General features: G+C 39.9%; 1 protein-coding gene across 1 annotated transcript in view; it reads left to right on the forward strand.

The window, feature by feature from the left end:
- Positions 1–20,773, forward strand: part of LOC309709295 (adhesion G protein-coupled receptor L3-like) — a 117,702-nt gene that overhangs the window by 17,534 nt on the left and 79,395 nt on the right. Inside the window, 3 exon segments of the mRNA XM_082537849.1 lie at positions 12,935–12,967; positions 12,970–13,102; positions 19,610–19,823. Of these exon segments, the coding sequence (XP_082393975.1) occupies positions 12,941–12,967; positions 12,970–13,102; positions 19,610–19,823 (374 nt within the window). The 5' untranslated portion in view covers positions 12,935–12,940.

Below are 20,773 nucleotides of genomic sequence, written 5' to 3' on the forward strand. Positions count from 1 at the left end.
ACCACCCACCAGCCTCATTGAATCATTCTATTTTAAATGCATCTGCTTGCTCTGGTTTGTTGATTGGAATATATCAGCACACCAGGGATATGAAACTGCAATAAGATCCAGACCTCTACCCTGCGTGATTTGAATATGAAATGATTAGATTATTGATTTTGGTTATTTGGGTCTCCCGCCCGAGGGGATATTGTGGCAGCGCAATCACCATAGCTGACATTTAGCACTGTGTTTACCTTTGCTGTCCCCATTGATTGCTTCAAAATCACCACCCATACATCCTGCTGGAGCTCATTGTATCATCAGTTTTATGCTATTTTGGAGAAGTGATGGATGCAGCTTATCAAAAATGCAACAGCTGTGGTTTGAGTCAGTGCAAAAAATATCCACGTCGCCCTGCAATCACGAAACACTGGTTGCATTTCATTGAATCGAATCTCATTGTAAAAATGGCAGATGCAATTCACGTGGGTGCAGGTTTACTCCAGAATAAGTCCTTAACATATGTTGATAACATGAAGGATTATTATAGCTTCCTCTGTGAAACTGATGAGGGTTAGGATTCAAACCATTTTGCCCTGCAAACTGAAAACTAAAGCTCAGCCTCAGTCCTGCAGAGAACAGTAATAAGTCTTGATTTTTATGTAATAATGTTCCAGGTAATGTTCTAGCACTGAATAACCACCACTGTGCTTCCTCAATCCCAGTAAACTTTGAAGAGAATCTCTTCCTCAGTTTAGATTTTTTTTGTTTCCAGGGAGAAGTGAAAATGTAATATCTAACAAAAGTGTTTGCTGACAAATACTCCCATATCAGTGTGGACATCTGTCATGAGACATTTTATACGCATCACGGCTCTGAGCAGCATTGCAGTCATAGTGACTCAAAAAGACTGTAATGTTTAATGTGTTCCGTGATATGTGAAGGGAGAAATTTCTATCTGTGTCCACCAGCGCATTTTCCTACACATAAGTCAAGGTGACAGTCTGCAAACGGATGTACTTTTTCTCTTAGGTAGATCTTTCTGTGCTTCCGATGCCATTTTCTCAGCAGTCAGACAATCCAACATTAAGTGCCTCCTTTTATATTTATACACCAGTGTTGGTGCTTATGCATTTTTAATTTATGAACAGCACTGTAAGCACCCCAGAAAGGCCTTTTTGAATAAATATTTCAAGACTCTGATATACACAGTTCATATCTGCTCTATAATGCAAGAGCAAAGGTTTGGTCCTAATGTCTTATGCAAAAATCACTTTTTTCCCCTCCTAACCGAATCAGTGGAAACCACAGAGTTTTGAAGTTTGCTGATTCTGAACAAATCTTTGAAATACTTGAATGCACGTGTTTCTGAAAGAGTATTGGGATCTAAAATTAGAGTAGCAGGAGTCTCATTATTTTGGTCCTACCAGTCTCTTTCATGTGAGCTTATGGTAGTTTAAAATGGAAAAAAGTGGGTGTAGAGCACCTGAGCATGATGAGAATATTAAATGTTCATAGAGCAACATGGCGAAGTGGATGGCAGAGGATAGAAAGGACATGCAAGCATGTGAGAAAGAAGAAAAAAAAGCATAGAAACAGAGTGCACGCAAAGAAGTAAACAAGGCTGGATGGAGGATAGCAGTCGGCCATGAAAATAAATGGATGGAGAGAACAGAATTGAAGAAAAGTAATTGACAAATGGATAATAAAGCTCAAATGTAAGATGAGGTTTTGAGCATTTTCTCTTGCTAACCAAACCCAGCTCGTTCACGGGGGTTTAAATCTAGGTCACGAGAGTCGTTTGCTCCCTGTTTGTCTGCCTCTGCTTTAATGCAGCATCACTCACTGCTGAGGTGGCTGTTCTCTGTACTGTACAGGACAACTTTCTCCCTTTCCCTCTCTCTCTTCTTCACCCGCGAACACAATCACACGCATACACAAACTCTGCCGCGCGCTGCCTCTGGCTTTAAGGCATGCCTTTGATGGATCCGTTGTGACAGTACTGGGTTTAGAGCAGTGACAGGGAGTAGGAGAGGGAGACGGCAATGGGGGAGCAAAAAAAGGTAGTATGAAGGAGAAGACAGATGAATCAAAGGGAGGAAAACAACATCAGTGGCGCCGGAATCAGCATCACTGTGTCTGTAGTTGACATAATTGATTGTATCAGAGGAAGTTTTGTACACTATTAACTCCGCTCTTATGGGGGAACTCAGCTGTAATGCCATGCAGAATTGAATGGCTACATGCGCGTGTGTGCACAGGACTGTGTGCTTGTTATCTGGATATTTGCATGGGGCACAGCCATTTTTGGGGTATGGATTCATTTTTTGTTTGTTTTTTTCATTAGCTAAGCCTAAAAGTAGGCCAACCATAAACCGGACTTCTGCTCTATGCATTGAGTACTTTGATATATTTTGAGTGTTTTGAGTATTTCAGTGAACTAACCTAATTTGCTTGTATGAGGTGGGAGTCAAAATAGTATTCCTCATTATTCCACATTAATCTGTGGGTTGTATAAAGCAGATAAGTTATGAAATCAGTTTTCACTGATAATTGTGTTGATTCTGCGTATTCTTAGCATTGAATTAGCAAAACTCTAACTCATCTGCAAGCTAAAGTATTGCGTCAAGAGCGTAAATGATGAGTGAAAAAGCTATTAATTTTTTTTTCTTGTAAATGAAAACTAACAGGCGCTAAAAGCTGTCGAGAACTTCATGACTAATCTGGTGAATCTCGACACCGCCAAGTGGGCTGTTTAATACTTCTCAGCATACGAGCTGCAGTTCCACATATGTGAGAATATACTAGTTTGAAGGGGTTAGCAGTTCCCATACTCAGCGGTCATAATAGAGTGATCACTTACAGTGATGGCAAGCCCACAGATTGCCTGTAAATGATGGATATCGCCATTGTGATTTAACCCATTGGTTTGTGAAATCCTTTTCTGGAGCCTCAAGCTGAGCATTTTTTGCCATTGCGATGTTATTTTTTAAACCACATCTGGATCTGACTGGGAAGCCCAGGATGCTATGTGTCCAACTTATCCCAACCTAAACCCCCGATCTGTTCTACCCTATGTTTTTCTTACAAGGAAAGTGCTTCATGGTGCTCTGACGTCCCTTTTTTAAGGTTATGTGGACATGTGAACACTAACCATGTGACCTTAACTTGTCTGCTATTTTAGATGTGTGACAGTCATGGTGACAATGTAGGGTCAAGTGAATAAGACTCCAGTCATTTAGGCCTAGAGAGTGGTGAGCATCCAACTGACAACCACCAATCGTTCGGGAAAAATGAGTTTTCCCCGAATGGCTGAGAGTGGTGGCAAGAGGTTGATGGGAGTCACTGGGAAAACAATTGCTAAAGCCCTCCAGTCATACAGGCCTACAGATTGATCAGTGGCCCTCTGGAAACCACCTATTGCTAAGGAAAAATGTGTATTCCCCCCTACGGTAAGACGAAATCCTCCTTGTGACTGCTGAAATCGTGGTTTGAAAGGAAGTGATGGACTTGTCTATAAACACCATCCATCTGCAGACAGTATATGGGTAGATTTTATCTCATTGGAACATATCATGACCTAGCTATTTACTGTACAGTTGTTACTCAATTATGAAACTTTAAATAGCTTTTACAGTAAGAGAAAATCTGTAAAGCGCATATCTCCCAGACACATTATAAACAAATCTTATACAGCCTGGGTGTGAAACTCTGAAACCAGAATCGCCTCGAGGGTTTTGGCAAAGACTAAAATCTGGCCAGTGGGTGGCATTGGAAAATGTGAAGGATAGAGGATAAATTTAGTACTTTTAAATGTATTTTCATAAGTTTTATAACTTTTCCTGCTCATAAAGACCTTCCCCAATAGCTATTCTTATTACACCAAAGTAATTAAGTAATAAATAAATGATTAGATGACAGAAAAGTTTCTTTCACTATATTCAATAGAAATGTCTGTTTTGTACAGTGGGTAGTTAATGTGTAGTTAAACACTGTTAGACTGATGTAAAAGCGAGTTTCTTCAGTTCAGCCCACTTAACATCCAAATAGCTTGTATTTGACCCCCGATTAGAGCAGGGCGATATGGCCAAAAATATTTATCACAATATATATATTTGAAAATTTGCGATAGCGATATAACTGACGATATAATTGATGAGAGACAAAATACAACTCCACAACATTACTAGCGCAAAAAGACAACCTTCCATTTATTTTCACTTAAACAAGAAGCTGGTTATGTACATTAAAGCTTTATAAAAATGTAACAGTGCAAATGCAAATTCCTTGCTGAAAGTTTAACCAAAAGGCATTTCCAGTAGAAATGGGCTGACATATCCTGAGCATAACCATGTATAATATCCACTGAAGTTAAAAAGAGGTGCTTTGCAACATTAAACTGCAGTGTGCAGTACGCATTTTTCGGACCATAAGTTGCACGGGATTATAAGGCACATTAAGCGAAACAAAGCAGTCAGATAAATCAAACTTTATTAAACTCATTCTTCTTGCTTCCTCCACTTCTGTACCATTGATTCATTAATGTTGAATTCTCTGGCAGCTGCTCTATTCCCATGTTGCTGCAGTATATTAATGACTAACCTCGTATTGTGGATGGATTATCTCAGTTGTTCTCCTGACTGAAGTTTGGTCCGTTTACAGCATCCTGCCATGCGATTGCATTTGTCTCTAACCATAAGGAACCTTCATGTTAACTTTTATAAGTGGAAAAGTGTTAGTGTTCGTCCAGCTTCACTGTTTATGTTATGCTAACATAGCTGTGTCGCTAGCGATCACGTAGCACATCATTATATACCAGCTAGCCCAACTTCAGTAACCCTACAAACGTCACTGCTGTTTAGTTTCCTGTCTTCATTTATGTTGGAAGTGATAGCAGAGCTGTACATTTGAATTTTTTCAGAAATCTCTCAGTCAGAACATGCTAGATCATGCTTAGGTAACTAGCGAAACTAGCGAGCTAACTTCCGCTAGCTTCCTGCTAACTTTTAACTCCGTTAAATGTAATAACTTTTGTTTTCATGGATGCCTGGAAGTTAAACTTTATAGTTACACCTGGTAAAGCAGCAATGCTGATCGTTTTATTAAAGATGAAAGAATTTAGACAGTTTTTAACTCTCAGTGATGCTGCAGTGTTCGTTTGACCTGAAGAATACAGAGTTTAGGACCCAGATTACTCCCAGATTTAAGAGCATCTTAGTCCGACAAATACGACAATAACAACGGCCGCTTGCATGTTCTGCAAAAAAAATGTGCTTTGTCGTGTATCTGACGGACAAACACCAAACCAGTTCCACATCACGGAAGTTGCATCATTTTTACAAACCAATTCTGGTTCATCTGTTTCACTCAACAATCGGCCATGTGCGTATGAAAACAAAGGCACTGCGCATGCGCGTTTTACTCCCATTCTATCGCGATATTTCATTTTCCTATTGTTGCCTAACATTATACCGGTATTACCGTGAAAGGTATAATATGGCCCAGCCCTACCCCGATGTAAGATGAGTTTGACATGTTCTCGAGAGTCTTTCCAAAAAGACTTTGTTGTAGCCAGGCTAGCTAGTTACCTTTCCCCCTGTAACATTATAGATAGTAACAGCATCAGTATCTGTCTCATAATAAATTAAATATTTTAAAGTGATTAAGCATGTCAAAAAAGTCTACTTTGTCTTAGCTAGCCTTAATTTGCTACTGTAATTGATTTGATTTAGCCTGCTTATTTTTCCATGGCATGATATTGTGTTTCTTTGAAATTCTTTGAAAAGCTGGTCTTAAAAAAGTGATTTTATTGTGTTATATTTAGTTTTCACCCATAGTTATTGTGTTTTGTCTTAAAAAAGTGATTTTATTGTGTTATATTTAGTTTTCACCCATAGTTATTGTGTTTTTTCTTTCAGAACTGGTGCTGTTTTATGTCTCTTTTCACATTTGACAGTTGAACTTTTTATATCACTATCTAGTGTCAGAGAGCTGTGTTTTATGAAACCCGAATCTTTTAGGGCAGAGTCTAAGGAGGAGAAAAAAGATAAATGCCTTATGTTATTAACTTGCTTTAATATTCTGCTCAAATCGCTATGATCGCTTTTGGCACTCCCTCTCTCTCACTGCCTCCTGCCATCCTCTCTGTCTCCATCCCTGTGTCACTCCCGCTTTATCCCATCTTTCTATCTCTATTTCTCTTAGCCATTTTCCTTTCCGACCTTCTTCACGAATCTCCTCCATCTTCTTCCCTCCTCTTTAATCCTTCGTCTTTTTCCTCTCTCCACCCCTCCCCACTTCTCCACTTCTCCTCCTATCTCAATTCTTGCTTGCACGTCTCCACCTTAGCCCGTCTTGTCTCATGAGGGAGGGAGGGCATATAGAGTTGATTAGATTGGAGCATTAGAAAGTTCAGAGCAAAGCAGAGCAGAACAGAGTGTGGTATCTAGCTGCCAGGCAGACAGAATCAAAACGCCTGTGCCTTACAGACGAGGTCATTGGTGGTGGATTTTCAGGCTGGTTTTGGTGCATCAGATTTCTGTGAGCGTTCTCAGAGCAGCCAGAGGCAGCCATGCGGAAACTGCAGTGGTCCGGTCAAAGCCAGAGACTCCCTAGACGCAATTTTCTGACGGGCATAGCATGTCTAACATGGATGGAGAGGATGAGGTGCTTAGCCCAAAGCTTTGAACTCTTATGAGTGAAAATAATTTGAAAAGAAAATGTAGCTTTTAAAAAATAAAAATGTACTTGTGGGAAAAATCTTGAATCTTCTTTGAACAGCAACAGAGGAAACTAGTCTGTCAGGGCGGCCCAGCCTTCTTTGCATGTTTTTTTCTCATGCAAAATATAAAGGTGGCTTGAATTAGCCATGATCTGCTCTGCCACAGGCCTTTATCCCTGATCATGACATGTTAAAACAGAGTAAATGTTGCAGTTAAATTAACAGACTTCCCTGCTGCTATAAAAAAAGAAAAAAAATGAGCAAAAAAAAAAAAAAATCATACTAAACAGCTGTTGTTCAACTTCACTAAGGATGTCAAATTGAGACCACAGTGACCCATACTGATGTAGGGGTGACCTATACCTTTAAGGCGACGCTGAAGCACTCTGCAGCTCTTTGCTACTGACATACAAAGGATTTACAACTGGCACTGTATAAATTGCTAGCTAGGCCACTTGTCTTCGGGGCACTGGTGACAATTGTGCACATTCCTACAGTGAAGCTGCCCTTCATCCGAGTACTGACATGTGTGCACTCGACTGCATGTATGTACTGTGCATGCTAAAAACAAATGTCCAGTGGTATTAACCATACTGCATCTGGCTGCAGTGACCAAATGTATAGATTTAAAATAAGAGACATGAGCTGACATGACTGTTTGTCACATGTTAGTAGTGGCCAGATCTAAACTCAACGAGACACTGACTTAATTTTAATTGTGATTTTAATGTGGTGCGAGGGGGCTTGTATGTGAACTCCCCCTTTCTCTAAACATGCATACACATGCAACAGTAGGAATACATGTTGTGGTTGACACGTCAAGACATTCACATTATTGGGAGTTGACAGTATGTTTTTCCCGAGCCTCTGGTCACACTGAGGGGCCACTCGCTGCTAATCAGTATCTTAGGCTTCATCAGCACCAAGCAATTATGAGGGAGGACCTTCTATTCACAATCACTCATGCTGGTCTGTGTTTGAATGCGTGCGTGCCTGCTGCATGTGAATGTCTTTAGTCTGTTTGCACAGTGCATAATTGCTATGAGTGTGTATACACGCGCCTGTTGATTGAATGTGTGTGCTTGTTTCTTATGTCTCTCATTATAGGCCACAGGCCAGACTCCCACCAGGTTCTATCCTGATTAGTCATCTCTTCAGCTCCACACCGCCAAATTAGCTACCTAAATGTGTGTGTGTGTGTCTGTGTCTGTGTGTGCATGGTCACTCTAATCAAAATTCTCCCAGCCTGTCTACCTGTGCTCATGATAATTTGAAACACTACCTATACCGACTCACACTCTATCACCCACACAACCTTATTCCAACCCTTTCCATCACACGCACAGACACACACACGTAGAAATGGTCCATGGTGGTTACCCTAGCAAGCCAACTGGAGGTAATTTACCGTAGCTTGGCGGACACATGTCATTTTACTGAACATGGTGCATAGCCCCCTGAGCTTTGTTCCGCTCAGACTTCTCTCCAACAGAGCAAAGAATGAACAAATGAAGAAACTAAAAAGAGGAAAGAAAAGAACAGGTGAACAAAAACTAAGTGAAGAAAAAAGGAGAAAAAAACCACAAGATGTCCTCTTCCTCTGCTGTCATAGCACACCAAATATATGTATCTATAGATAGATAGATAGATAGATAGATAGATAGATAGATAGATAGATAGATAGATAGATAGATAGATAGGTACAAGAAGAAAAACTCAGCAGGTTATGCATGCATTTACATTTCTCTCCTATTCTTTCTTTCTTTATTTTTGAACCATTTTCTTTCATTATAATTATGGTGAATGCAAAACTACAGGCAAAGATAGATTACAAAATACTGATTTTAGTACAGTATCTAAACGGGTATTCATTTGCTCTCTATGGTTTGTTTTTTTATAACTACTGCAATCCATCTGTTATCTGCTAGCCTAATATGATGCACATATACTCATACTTCAACACGGTATTCTTTAAGGCATGCTCACAGGATAAGTGCAACATGGACACATTTGAGACTCTGCCTGGAGGCTGAGGGAGTAGGGCATCTGGTCTCCTAGTGATAAGCATGTGTGTGTGTGAAAATGTGTGTATGAAGGCACGTGCATGTGCGTGTGACGCGTGTTGACAAGGTAGCCCAGTCCGGTCAGCATTCATTAGTGATAGAGAGAATCCCCGAATGAGGAGTGCTGTGACAGGCAGGACTCTCGTTAGGGAACTTAACACACACACACACACACACACACAGACACACTCAGTAGGGTCAGGCTGCCTTGTGCACAGAATCAGCCCAACATCAATTAGTTCATGGATGCATGCATTATAGACTGTGTGAGTGTGGCGGCTTTGGCGACAGCTATGTTAATGCCGACCCTGTAGGAAATGAAGATTCAGGGCAGAAAAACATGGGACATCGAGGCCACGTCACACATACATGTAAGACTAATGTGGAGAAGATTGTCTTATTGATACAGTAAATAATACAGTGTTGTTGAGACTGTTAACTGCATTAACGGTGCAGTTATAACATTATATATTTATTTTTTTCTTCAAGATGTTGGGAAAACTGCGGTGGCAAAATAGCCAAGGTTGAAAAATGTAGTGTGTGTTTATATTTGTAGCATAATTAGCAGGTGTCTGCTGAGCGGATATGACTAAGCAGAGATGGATAGAAACGGCAGGTACATCCAAAGACTTGGATCCAGTCTGATCTTGTTTCTTTGTTGATGTTTTGCTCAGTTTTATGCAGATGCTGTTTATCTTCTAGAGAGCATCTCCAGTGAGATAGAACTAGTTCAGGATTGGAAATATTGAGCTCATTAAAAAGAAAAAAAAGATTTGATTATTTTCATAATTTTAGCAGTGAGCAGGTTCAGGTGGGGCCTGTGATGTTTGCAAAACCTTATGTGCTCTGATGAATACAGAGTGTAAACGCTTCACATATGTCCTGATAATTAGCACCATTACTGTCTGTTTACTCATTATATATTAACCAATCAACACATTAGGATAATTAAAGGAAGCAGGTTAGGAAAACAGGGCAATGCTTTGGGCAATCATTATTGTCTATGCTCTTGTCAGACTTTGTAGAGGGAACAGTTTTTTTGTCATTATCTGAACATATGGGAGCATGCAGCCCTGTTGAATTATGAACATAACTTGACTGACACGCAGCCATTGTCTGTGTAGCCACCGTGTGCTTGGAGGAAATGAGAGGGTTAATTAACTGATGGGTGAGATGCTGGTGGAGCATACGGGGTGATGGAATAGCTTTTGAATTATGAAACAGCGGAATGCTGTGGCTGGTGGCGTCCGGCCATATGTCAGTGTATGCCTTCTCTGTCTAGCTGGGGACAGCTGGTCAGATTGCTCATGTTCAACTGAGTTAGGGGCCAATCAATCAAAATGGGGCAGTTTGTTAGGTCGTTTAAGTGGAGGAAAGAATAACACAGAGGAGTCTATTGTGAGTCTATCACTTTAGTGCCATTAGGGATTTGTCAAGAACTGTTAACAGATATGCAATCACACTCCAATGAAATCAGTTGCACCGCTTGGTATTTAGAAAGCTGAATAGGTTTGTAGATTAAACATAAAAATTGAAGGATTTTTGTAAGTAGAAGGATTAAGTCGATTATAACAGACAGTTTTGAGAAATCAAAATTATTCAAACTTTGACTTTTCTTACTTAAATTAGTTGTTTTGCCACCTATTGTCAGCTGACCAATACATTTTATATACTTTTAAAATGATTTTTTTGTAGTAAACTAGAAATCACAAAAAAAACAACAACAGTTTCTTACAGTTAACAATTAGTTTCTTCTGAATGCAAAAGAAAAAAACAGTTTGTAGTTAAGTGCGTCTGTTAAGTTTTTACAGACTTATCAAAGGAAAACTTAAAGTCTCTGCCATTATCCAGAGCTAAAGAATTATGCTCCATAAAAGTAATCTGATTGGATAAAATGCTTGACTACTTTATGCTGGAATGCAAATTGAATTTTCTACAACTAATCAGACTTCACTAAATTAGGTTTGGCTTGTGTTTTTATCATTAGTTTTAGTGAATTTTCAATTTAAAGGATTTATTTTGACATACAAAAAAGAACAGAACCAATAAAATGCCAGATGACTACACAGGCCTCATCGTCTGTGTGTTTCTGCAGTGTGCATGTGCCTCTGGGTGGCTGTCTGTCCCATTTGCAGGTCTGCGATGAGGCTTTTTGTCATTTCAGATGCTCTGAAGATACGTTATACATATGTTGTGTGATTCTGGTATAAAAAAGGGCCTGTGTGATTCTGGCATTTTCTATAAATTAAAAGGCTTTTGATAACATCAGTTATAAGAAATATCAAAGGCAGAGGATTGTGCCAAAGCAGATATTGCCTTCACAGCATGACATGATGGAAATAGCTGGCTATTGTCTCAGTCTCTGCTGGACAAAAATGATATGGTCACACTGATCAATAGTCTCTGTTACACATGATGTATCTCCCATGGCTGTGGCTGTCTGCTTTGCTCCATCTGTCCCCGGCTGTTGCATATTTCTCCAGCCCCTCTCGCTCCCACTTACAAACTTGATGTGCTTGTTTTTCCGGAGCTGAGTATGAGTTCCCTTGAGAACGGTGAACATTTAGGCACAAAGATGGCTTTTGCTACCTTAGAACTACTCCCCTGATGAAATTGATGTTTGTTTGAAAAGGATGATTGTGTGAAGATTTTATTATCCTTTATGTCATGCACACTTTAAACTTGACATACACACATAATTCTGCAAATTAAATGTAAATGTTGCAGCTTTTCCTATTTAAAACGTGAATTTTGCAGCGCAAAAAAACAAAGAGAGCCACTGAGTTGAGATAAGAGTGAGTGGGCGGTGAGCAAGTGATTGAACAGTGCTGGTCTTTTTAATCTGCTCAGAAAAAAGACGGAGAAACGATGCTTACCAGTCTGTCACTGCTATAACTTATCTCAGAGACCATCCCTGTATTAATTGTTTGTTGCTGATGGACCATGAAATGAACAATTAGGTTGGGACATCAATACATTTCACACTTTGATGCTGATGTGTAATACTAAGTGAAGTGAATCCTAATAAAAGCATCATTATGCAAACATTAAGCACCATTGTATTATTTTACTATTTCTTTTAGACAAGGTCTGCATATAACATTAGTCTTGCATTTTCCAGGCAGATTTGTGTTGTGTATGGATTAATCGGGATATGGTTTGTTGCCATGTGAAATATGGATTTGCACAAATTATTCTGTTCTTGTTGTGTTTAACACACTATCATGGCTTTTTTTTAGCTTAAAAATGTGATTTTAATTCCTTTAGAATCTTTTAAAGCAGATGAGATATTTAGTATGACCTAATGAAGAATATATTAATTTGCAGATCTTAAAAATAATCACAAATTGGACAGAAGTTTTTAACTCCCTAAGCTATTTAATTTAATTGAATTCAATTCAGTCTAATTATACAGCACCAAATCACAACAACAGTTGCCGCAAGCCACTTTCCATTGTAATAAAATAATAAAGAGAAAATCCCAACAATCATATGACCCTGTATGAGCAAACGCTTTGGAGACAGTGGGAAGGAAAAACTCAATTTTATAAGGAAGAAATTGGTTTGCAGAACAAGGCTCATCTCTGTGACCAGTTGGGGGTGAGGGGAGGATGACAGGACAAAGACATGCCGTGGAAGAGAGACAGAGATTAATAATAAAAAACTATACAATAAATGTTATCAAAGTGTTTTTATACATTCATAATCCATAATCTTGTAGTTTTATGTGCTTGTAGGTCCTCTCTGTGTGTCTGCAGAATATCATTTACTTACCTAGCAGGCAAATCCACTTAAAATTGGTCTTCTTTGACTTTTTTTTTAAATTTTCTGAAAATATGATTGAGGTACAAGTGTTGGTCATTTAGTCCTCTCTTTCTTTCTCTCATTATTGTTTAAGGAAATGATTTTTGTTATTTTGAAGTTTGTTAAAATGTCCATCCACTATAAATCAGTTAAATGTTTTGAGGAAAATCTGCTTCTTTGCTGGATAAACTTTGTCAGTTGTTGTTTACTTGTTTATTTGTTGTTAGAAAGAAAAAAAAATAAGAAAAAGATCATATTTTGGAATAGTTAGTAAATCTGTGTATTGCGGCCTACATAAAGCATCCTAATGTGTATACGTATGGCAAACCAAGTGAGCAGATTCTCTCTGTGTATCAATTCCCAGGTCTGTATGGTGACAGGAAGACTGAGCTGTGACATATAAACAGCTCGCCACAAGACCGTCTGGGCTCAGCAGGAAGTACCTCCATATCTACTTCCAGGTCATCCTCAGACGTCATGTGGACCAGATGCCTGCTCTTGATCTCAACCTTCTTTTCCCCCATAGCCATTGGTAAGGGACACACTACTCATTGCACTGCCCTAACCAAAAAAGGAGAAAAAAAAACTACATTTAATTTGTTAATTGAAATGTGTTGTATTGCTCAATTATTACTATTGCTACATTAAAGATTTTCAGTCAAATATCTATGTGACTAAAGTCCATTTGGCAAAAGCAAGAAAAACGTTTTGGTCATAAAACAGCTGTTGATTATTTTAAGCTATAGTCTGCGTTTTTAATAACTGTATTGATAAGAGCAATAGGTAATGTTAGTTAATTTTATAACAGTCACAATTGTCTGCTAAAATAAAGGCTTATTGCTGGACTTCTTTCAAAAAACAAATAGCATTTGTTGCAAAGAGCTGTTACTCAGCAGGCACAAAAAGCAAGGATACAAATGAGTCTTGAAACAACACAGATGGGATAAAGGAGGCCGACACACAGCGGATAAACAGACAAACCAACAAAGGGATGCACAAGACTACATACAGCATGGGCTGATTACAAAGCAAGGTGGCAACTGTTCAATTCAAGTTTACTTATAAAGCACCACATGACAGCAAGAGATGGCTCAAGGCACTTTATATTATAAGGTAAAGACCTTGCAGTATTCATGAGAGAACCTTAACAATCAAAGGACCCCATATGAGCAATTAGTTTGCAATGGTGGGAATGAGAAACTCCCTCTTAACTGGAAGAAACCTCCAGCAGAACCGTGCTATAAGCTTATCAAAAATGAACGTGATGAGTAGAGTAGAAAGAGCGTAGGTCTCCCCAATCCAAACTGGGAGTTAGTTTGACAGGAGAGGGACCTGATAGCTGAAGGCTCTGCCTCCCATTCTACTTTTAAAATGTCTAGGAACCAGAAGTAAGCACCGTCTGAGAGTGAAGCACTCTGTTAGGATAATATGATACTATGAGTCTTTAACATATGATGGGGTCTGATTATTCGAGAGTTTGTGTGTGAGGAGAAAGATTTTAAATTCAGTTCTGGATTTAACAGGGAGCAAATGAAGAGATGCTAATACAGAGGAAACGTGGTCTCTCTGTCTATTCCCTGACACCTGATAATAATGAATTAAGATTGTCCAGACTTGAAATAATGAATGCATGAAAAATAGACAAGTAAAGATATATAAAACAAGAGTGAAACTAATCAGGATAGCGCAGACAATCATAAAGGAGTGAAGAGGCAAAGGCACAGGAGACACACAAGAAAAAGCAATTACCAAAATAAGACAGTAAGTGGAAACCAGTAGGACAAATGTGTAAACACATAGACCAGACAGAGATGGGCAAGATGGGGAGACAATGAGGACACCATGAAAATATGAGCATAAGAAAGAATAACAATAAAACCAAAAATAAGAATCAAAAGTCAGGGCACCATTTTATTGCACACACAGAAATTTTTCACACGTACAAAATGTTCAGTGCAGATGCAGTCCAGTAGGTCAACTTTATATTTCCTCCTTTCCTACATGACTATAGGTTTAAAAGACTCTGAGAGGGAGCTCTGGCCCATTTGAACTCGGTCCTATTAATAGCTCCTGTCACTCACATTGTGTAACTTTGTAACATGCACTCACGCACAAACACTCATATGTATCCACATTTTAAATAGATGTAGGTCTCTACAGCAAGTGATTCCTGGACCACACACACAAACACACCATCAAGCATGTACTTGCACCAACGTTGCCAGAAATCCCACCTAAACACTAATGGATGCAATTAAAAGGCACACAGGGAGTGCTTATAGTCAGGCATATAAACACCAAGGGCTTGGTTTTGCAGGAAGAGATGAGTTTCAGTTAAATATATTTGCATCGATGTCTAAAGAATGAGTTGATGTATGCAAAGTATGTTCCTTTTGCTTTGTGAGGAAACCTGTACAGCTGAAACAAGGACACCAGCTTGAGGGCACACAACAGCAACCACTCAGTCTTCTCCACAGACCCATATTATTTTAGGATTGTTCAAACAAAAAGACATTTAAACGTGAATCTGGGAATTATTTTGGTTGTTTTTTTTTTTGTTTGTTTGTTTTTTGGATTTTTTTTTTTGGCAGGGTTTTACGGGTTTTTTATACGCTCTATGGGGTGGAGGTGACTGACTGAAGAACATCCAGTTTATTTCCTTTAAGGAACTTGTGTGTGAAGCATTTGCACTGTGAAGCTCTGTCTAATCAGTTTTGCAGAATTTGGCTTATTCTGAGCAGAGGGTCTAGGCCTGTACACTTCAGAATTCACCCTGCTACTTCTATAAGCTATCACACTATCAGTAAACAGTAGTGACCCAATTCCACTGGCAGTCATACATGCTCATGCCTAACCCTCCACCATATTTGACAGATGATGCAGTATGCTTCGAATCATTAGCTGCAACATCATCAACATCTGCAAAAAGCAACTGCTGTTGCAACTAGAGACTGAGGTACAACACATTGAGTGACCTACAACACAAAGACGTCAGGTCTGAGGGGGAATGTCATCATCCCCACTCTCCAAGACTGGGCACCAAGTCCTGAAAACAACTGGTAGATTAAATGCAAGGGCAGCTGACCTGAAACAGAAGACCATGGCTAAGCTGGGAACCTATAACTCTATAAGATTAACAACAGCCACAAGGAGCGGTATCTTCCATGGAGAAAAAGACTTGTGGCCAAGATCAAGGCAGAACAAAGGGACGTTAGCCAACTATCTGCAGGAAGGAGTGATGAAGTGTGATGGCTTCTGGTATACCTTTTAAAGCAATTAGCTTGAACAGTTATACCAGAAGCTGGGAGAATAAACCAAGTGTTCTCCACTGAACCATCCAAGTTATACTCTTGTGCTTCACAGGTAAAGGTGTGGCTGGTTGGGATTAGCTGAGTATGAATTATTGGCAGTCCGCGGCAGTGTCATCATTTATGTCATCTCCATTTAGGTAACCAATCTGTGTCTGTCGGTCTTCTGGGTTCACTAGTCACCATCCAAGAAAAATAAACAACACCAGACTCTGGCATGATCCACACCTACTGGCTCAAGGATTTACTTCATTTTGTGAGCCCCTGGAAGCACAAATTAACCAGTTGCTAATGGATGAGGTGTACCCGGAATGGCTAACCGGAGGCTGAAAAGGCCTGATCGCCATGGAACCCCAGAAGAGTACACTAAGCGGAAAGAAGGAGGCTGAGGACTAGTGAGTGTCAGAAACACTATCCAGGAAAGAAAGAACAAAGATCCATTAGCACACAGACAGATGGCCACAACTGATCATGTGCTTAGTAAATACCTCAGGCAGCAGAAACCCAAGAAAGAAGAGGCATAAGAAGAGGAAGCATCATGGATGGACATGCTACTGCATGCCATGGTCTCACTGGCAGGTAGAAGAAGGGTGTGATATTAAAAAATCCTAAATGGCTAGACAAAGCTGGACTGAAAGACAGCATGGAGGCACTAATTGTGGCAGCACAGACACAAGCTCCAAGCGCAAGATTGATGGAGGCTGGGGTCTACCACACCAGGCAAGATCCCAGGTGCAGGCTGTGCAAAGATGCCCCGAGATAATCCAGCACATAACAGGGTGTGAGATGCTAGCAGGCAGGACATACATGGGACCCCATAACCAAGCGGCTGACATAGTATACAGGAACATCTGTGCCAAATATGGCTGGAGGTTACTGAGGTCAAAATGGGATACACCCCCTGGTGGTTGACAATGATCAAGCTAAGATATAGATATATATAGATAGATATATGAATATATCTATATATATATTGATAAAACAATGAGGGTACTGCTAGCCTTAACCTTTAGAATATCTTATGCACTTAAAATAAGTTGTTTTCCCTGTAACTCAAAGCACCCCACATTTAAGACATCAGCATTGGCCAAAAGCTTTGGCAGTTCAAGTGAGAGATCACCTTTTAAATCTCTCTCCTCTTTCCTTTCACCCATTCCTTCTTTCCATCTATCCACCTCTTTCGCCACTCTCTTGTTCTTGGCCCAAATGTAAAAATCAATATCCTTTTGTTTCAGCCCCCCGAGGCAATAAGAGTGTCTGAATAAGACTGTCCATACTGTCTGTTGCTGCCAAGTTTCTGTCACCACTTACACAACTAATGACAGACACATTAACATGGACTTGCCAGCTCACACATTATTACATGTAGTCAAAGACAGACAGCTAAATATGTGCGCATAGTGTGTGTGTGCGAGTGAATGCATGTGTATCAGGTGACAGAAATATGTGTAGAGGGTCCTTTGGAGATGGGTTAAGCACAGCAGCTTTATAGGTGAGGCAGCTGATATAATAAGATAAATTAAAATGTGACAGACGAGACAGGATGGCATGTACGAGTCAGTTCATTTACTCCTGCTTACAAAGGCAGAGTGGCTGTTAATGGGAATACAGATAGACCCCTCATTTGAATAGTGTGTGTGTGAGTTTGTGTCATAATGCTTGCTTCATACCCAAAGGGGACCCTGTAAGGCAACACTGTAAGACATCTGATCCAATGCTAGTCTAGACAGCTGCCTTACGATGCTGTTTATTGATCCCCGCATGCTCCAATTAACCCTCACTTCAGAATTTATATTCATGCTCACAGAGTCATGATGCAGCCATTGAAAAACTAATAAACTGACACTTACTTTCACACAGTAATGACCCAGTGCACTAAGACCCCCTGCTTACACAGACAAAACTGCATGATGCCCTGTTAAATCCTCAGCTACTTTGGAGACACACATCCTGTCTGAATGTGTGCTTAAGGTCTAATCATAGCCTGCAGTGGTATACATACGTGTGTGTGCATGTGTCTGTTCATTAGAGAAGACATTTTCAGTAAATGCCACTTATATATCAGTCTTATCTCTAAGCTACCTCCTGCCATTATCAATGTTTTTCCCTCAGGTACCAACACCACACTGATATTGGCTGGCTGTGAATTTCCACCTCTACATTCCATCACTCCGAGCATTTGTATGCATGAGTGTGTGTGTGTGTGTGTGTGTGTGTGTGTGTGTGTGTGTGTGTGTGTGTGTGTGTGTGTGTGTGTGTGCGTGTGCTTCCGTGCTTGTGTGTCTGTGATGTGGTGAAGGGCAGTATTAAGTTGAGCCCGGGCACAGTGTCATTGAGCTCATTCAGATTCTTTGCTGCATTTGTGTAACCATGACGCTTCTCTAACCAATGAGAGAGCCAAGGGAGGGTGGACGGGGTTACTATGGTTACCATGACAGGGAGCGTTGCCTCACTTTACACAGATGTTGTATGTCTGTGTCTTTTTAATTGCTTTTGTGTCCGTACATTCATGTGTGTATACATGTGCTTGTTTCTCTGCTTTTAAGAAATGATTTGACAGGATATGTTCTTCCAAAAAGAGCGCTGGGTCTGGAAAGCTTCCACATTAGTTTTGTGTAGATTTAATAAATGTTATTAGTTTATTCAAGTGGGAAATGCATAATATGTATATTGCACCCTGTATAGCAAAAATTCTCAGATGGTCTAGATGGGCAGTGCTATATATATATATGTGTGTGTGTGTGTGTGTGTGTGTGTGTGTGTGTGTGTAATAAAATCTGCATTATTATTATGGAAAGGTTAGGTGGATTCAGACATGGGCAATACAATTGAGCACCTCAGAAGAATAATCCATGCGACACTAACACCCAGAACCACACCATTATTGTCACTGCACTTCTATGTAATAGCTTCAGTCACATGGAGGTATGTATAAGGTGTTTTGGCAGGACATGAAAATAAAGAATGAGAGAAAGGGGAGAAAAGTCCAAATGCTTATGAGCAAGGAGAAAACTTTTTTTAAACTATTTGTGTGGCATTGGGGGGCTGGCTGGCGGGGACTAACTGGAATCCACAGGAAGCAAGGATTAAAATAAAAGAAGTGATGGAATCGCGATAACAAGAAGAATCCAAAATCATGACACTGTTAAGAATACTTTTGATGAGAAGAGTTTGCCTTTCTTCTGATTTTTGCTCATTTTGTTTTTAGATGAAAGGGAGTTGTGTGGCACAAAAGCGTCCGCCAGTGAAGTAAAAAAAATATCAGGAATGTTCAGTAACTTCAGACTCATTGAAATTAATGACATGTTCCCTATTACAGTACAGTCGTAGTGGATGTTTGCATCACATTTGCAACTTGTGAGAATAATTAGGCATTGCCATCTTTGAATATTATCTGCAGCACTAAATATCTGTTGAAATTGCCAGGCAATTACTCTCTATCTAGAATGATGTCCAATACTGCTAACTGCAAAGCACTAATTACCAAGTCAGTTCACTCGCGACAGTGGACGTGCCCTTATAAGAAGTCTTTTGTTATGCTATTGTTTTCATATAGTCTGAATAATTACGTCTATATGACAAGGGTACAAATGCAATTTCAGTTGAACACAGCCTATTCTTGAATAATTCAGGCCTTGCAGTCCAAGTAAATTAAAGATGGCTCTACCAAAACGTCTGGAGTATTTCACCAAACAAAGACTTAATATCAATACATATGTCTTTCTGTCCAGTTTATGGCCGTGCCCCCATCCCCATGGCAGTAGTCCGCAGGGAGCTGTCCTGTGAGTCCTACCCCATTGAGTTACGCTGCCCAGGCACAGATGTCATCATGATTGAAAGTGCCAACTACGGCCGCACTGATGACAAGATCTGCGACTCGGACCCTGTCCAGATGGAAAACACGCGGTGCTACCTGCCTGATGCATACAAGATCATGTCACTCAGGTCAGTTTGTATGTACGTGTTTGAGTGAATGTGTGATGTGTCATTTTCTAAGAACTGTAAAACCAAAACTGACAACCACAGTGAACATAATTAATTCTTTGTGTTGCTTTGTTAATTAAGTTTGTCCCATGGTATCCTTTTGGTGCGTGTTGAAGGCTGACTCATGGCACAAAGACAGAGCCAAGACAGGAACAGTCTGAATTGCTTTACTTACTCTAAACCCCAGAGATCCTATCTTTAGTAGGTGTATTGATCCTCATTAAGTACAGTGGTATGAAAAAGTCTTTGCCCCCTTCCTGATTTTCGATTTTTTATATGTTTGTCACACTTAAATGTTTCAGATCATCAGATCAACAAATGTAAATATTACACAAAGATAGGGATGGGTATCGTTTAGGTTTTATCCGATACCGGTGCCAAACCGGTACTTTTGAAACGGTGCCGGTGCTTAAACGGTGCTCAAACCGGTGCTTAAAGAATGGAGAACACAAAATTGGTCTGAAAACCTCTCATGTTCAGCTGTTTTTTTTTGTAAAAAGATAACAATGTTAGCCTTTTCTGCAGCTATGTGGCATATATGGCATCACTCTTGGCTGGAAGCAGTGCTTAAACAATGGAAAAAACACAAACTTTGTCCAAAAACCTCTCATGTTTAACTGTTTTCCACTTATTCTTTGGTCATTTTAGCCTTTTTGGCCAGGTTGAAGGGAGTATCTGCCATCAAACAAGAAGGCAGCCGCATGTAACTACGACGGTGTTTGCTAGTTCACCTTACCTGCATTAATGTAATAACGTGGTTAGCCTACTCAACGTAAATTACACACGAACAACATTAAGCTACTCACGCAGAGAAGAACGGCTGCTGCTGCTGCCATCATCATCCGTCATCATTTCTGCTACACTGGCAGGGCTAGGGGCCAGCACTCTCCTCTTCGGGTTCTTGGGGGATG

This window comes from Aulonocara stuartgranti (genome assembly GCF_965226115.1).
Source record: "Aulonocara stuartgranti genome assembly, chromosome: 6".
In the NCBI taxonomy this organism is placed as follows: domain Eukaryota; kingdom Metazoa; phylum Chordata; class Actinopteri; order Cichliformes; family Cichlidae; genus Aulonocara; species Aulonocara stuartgranti.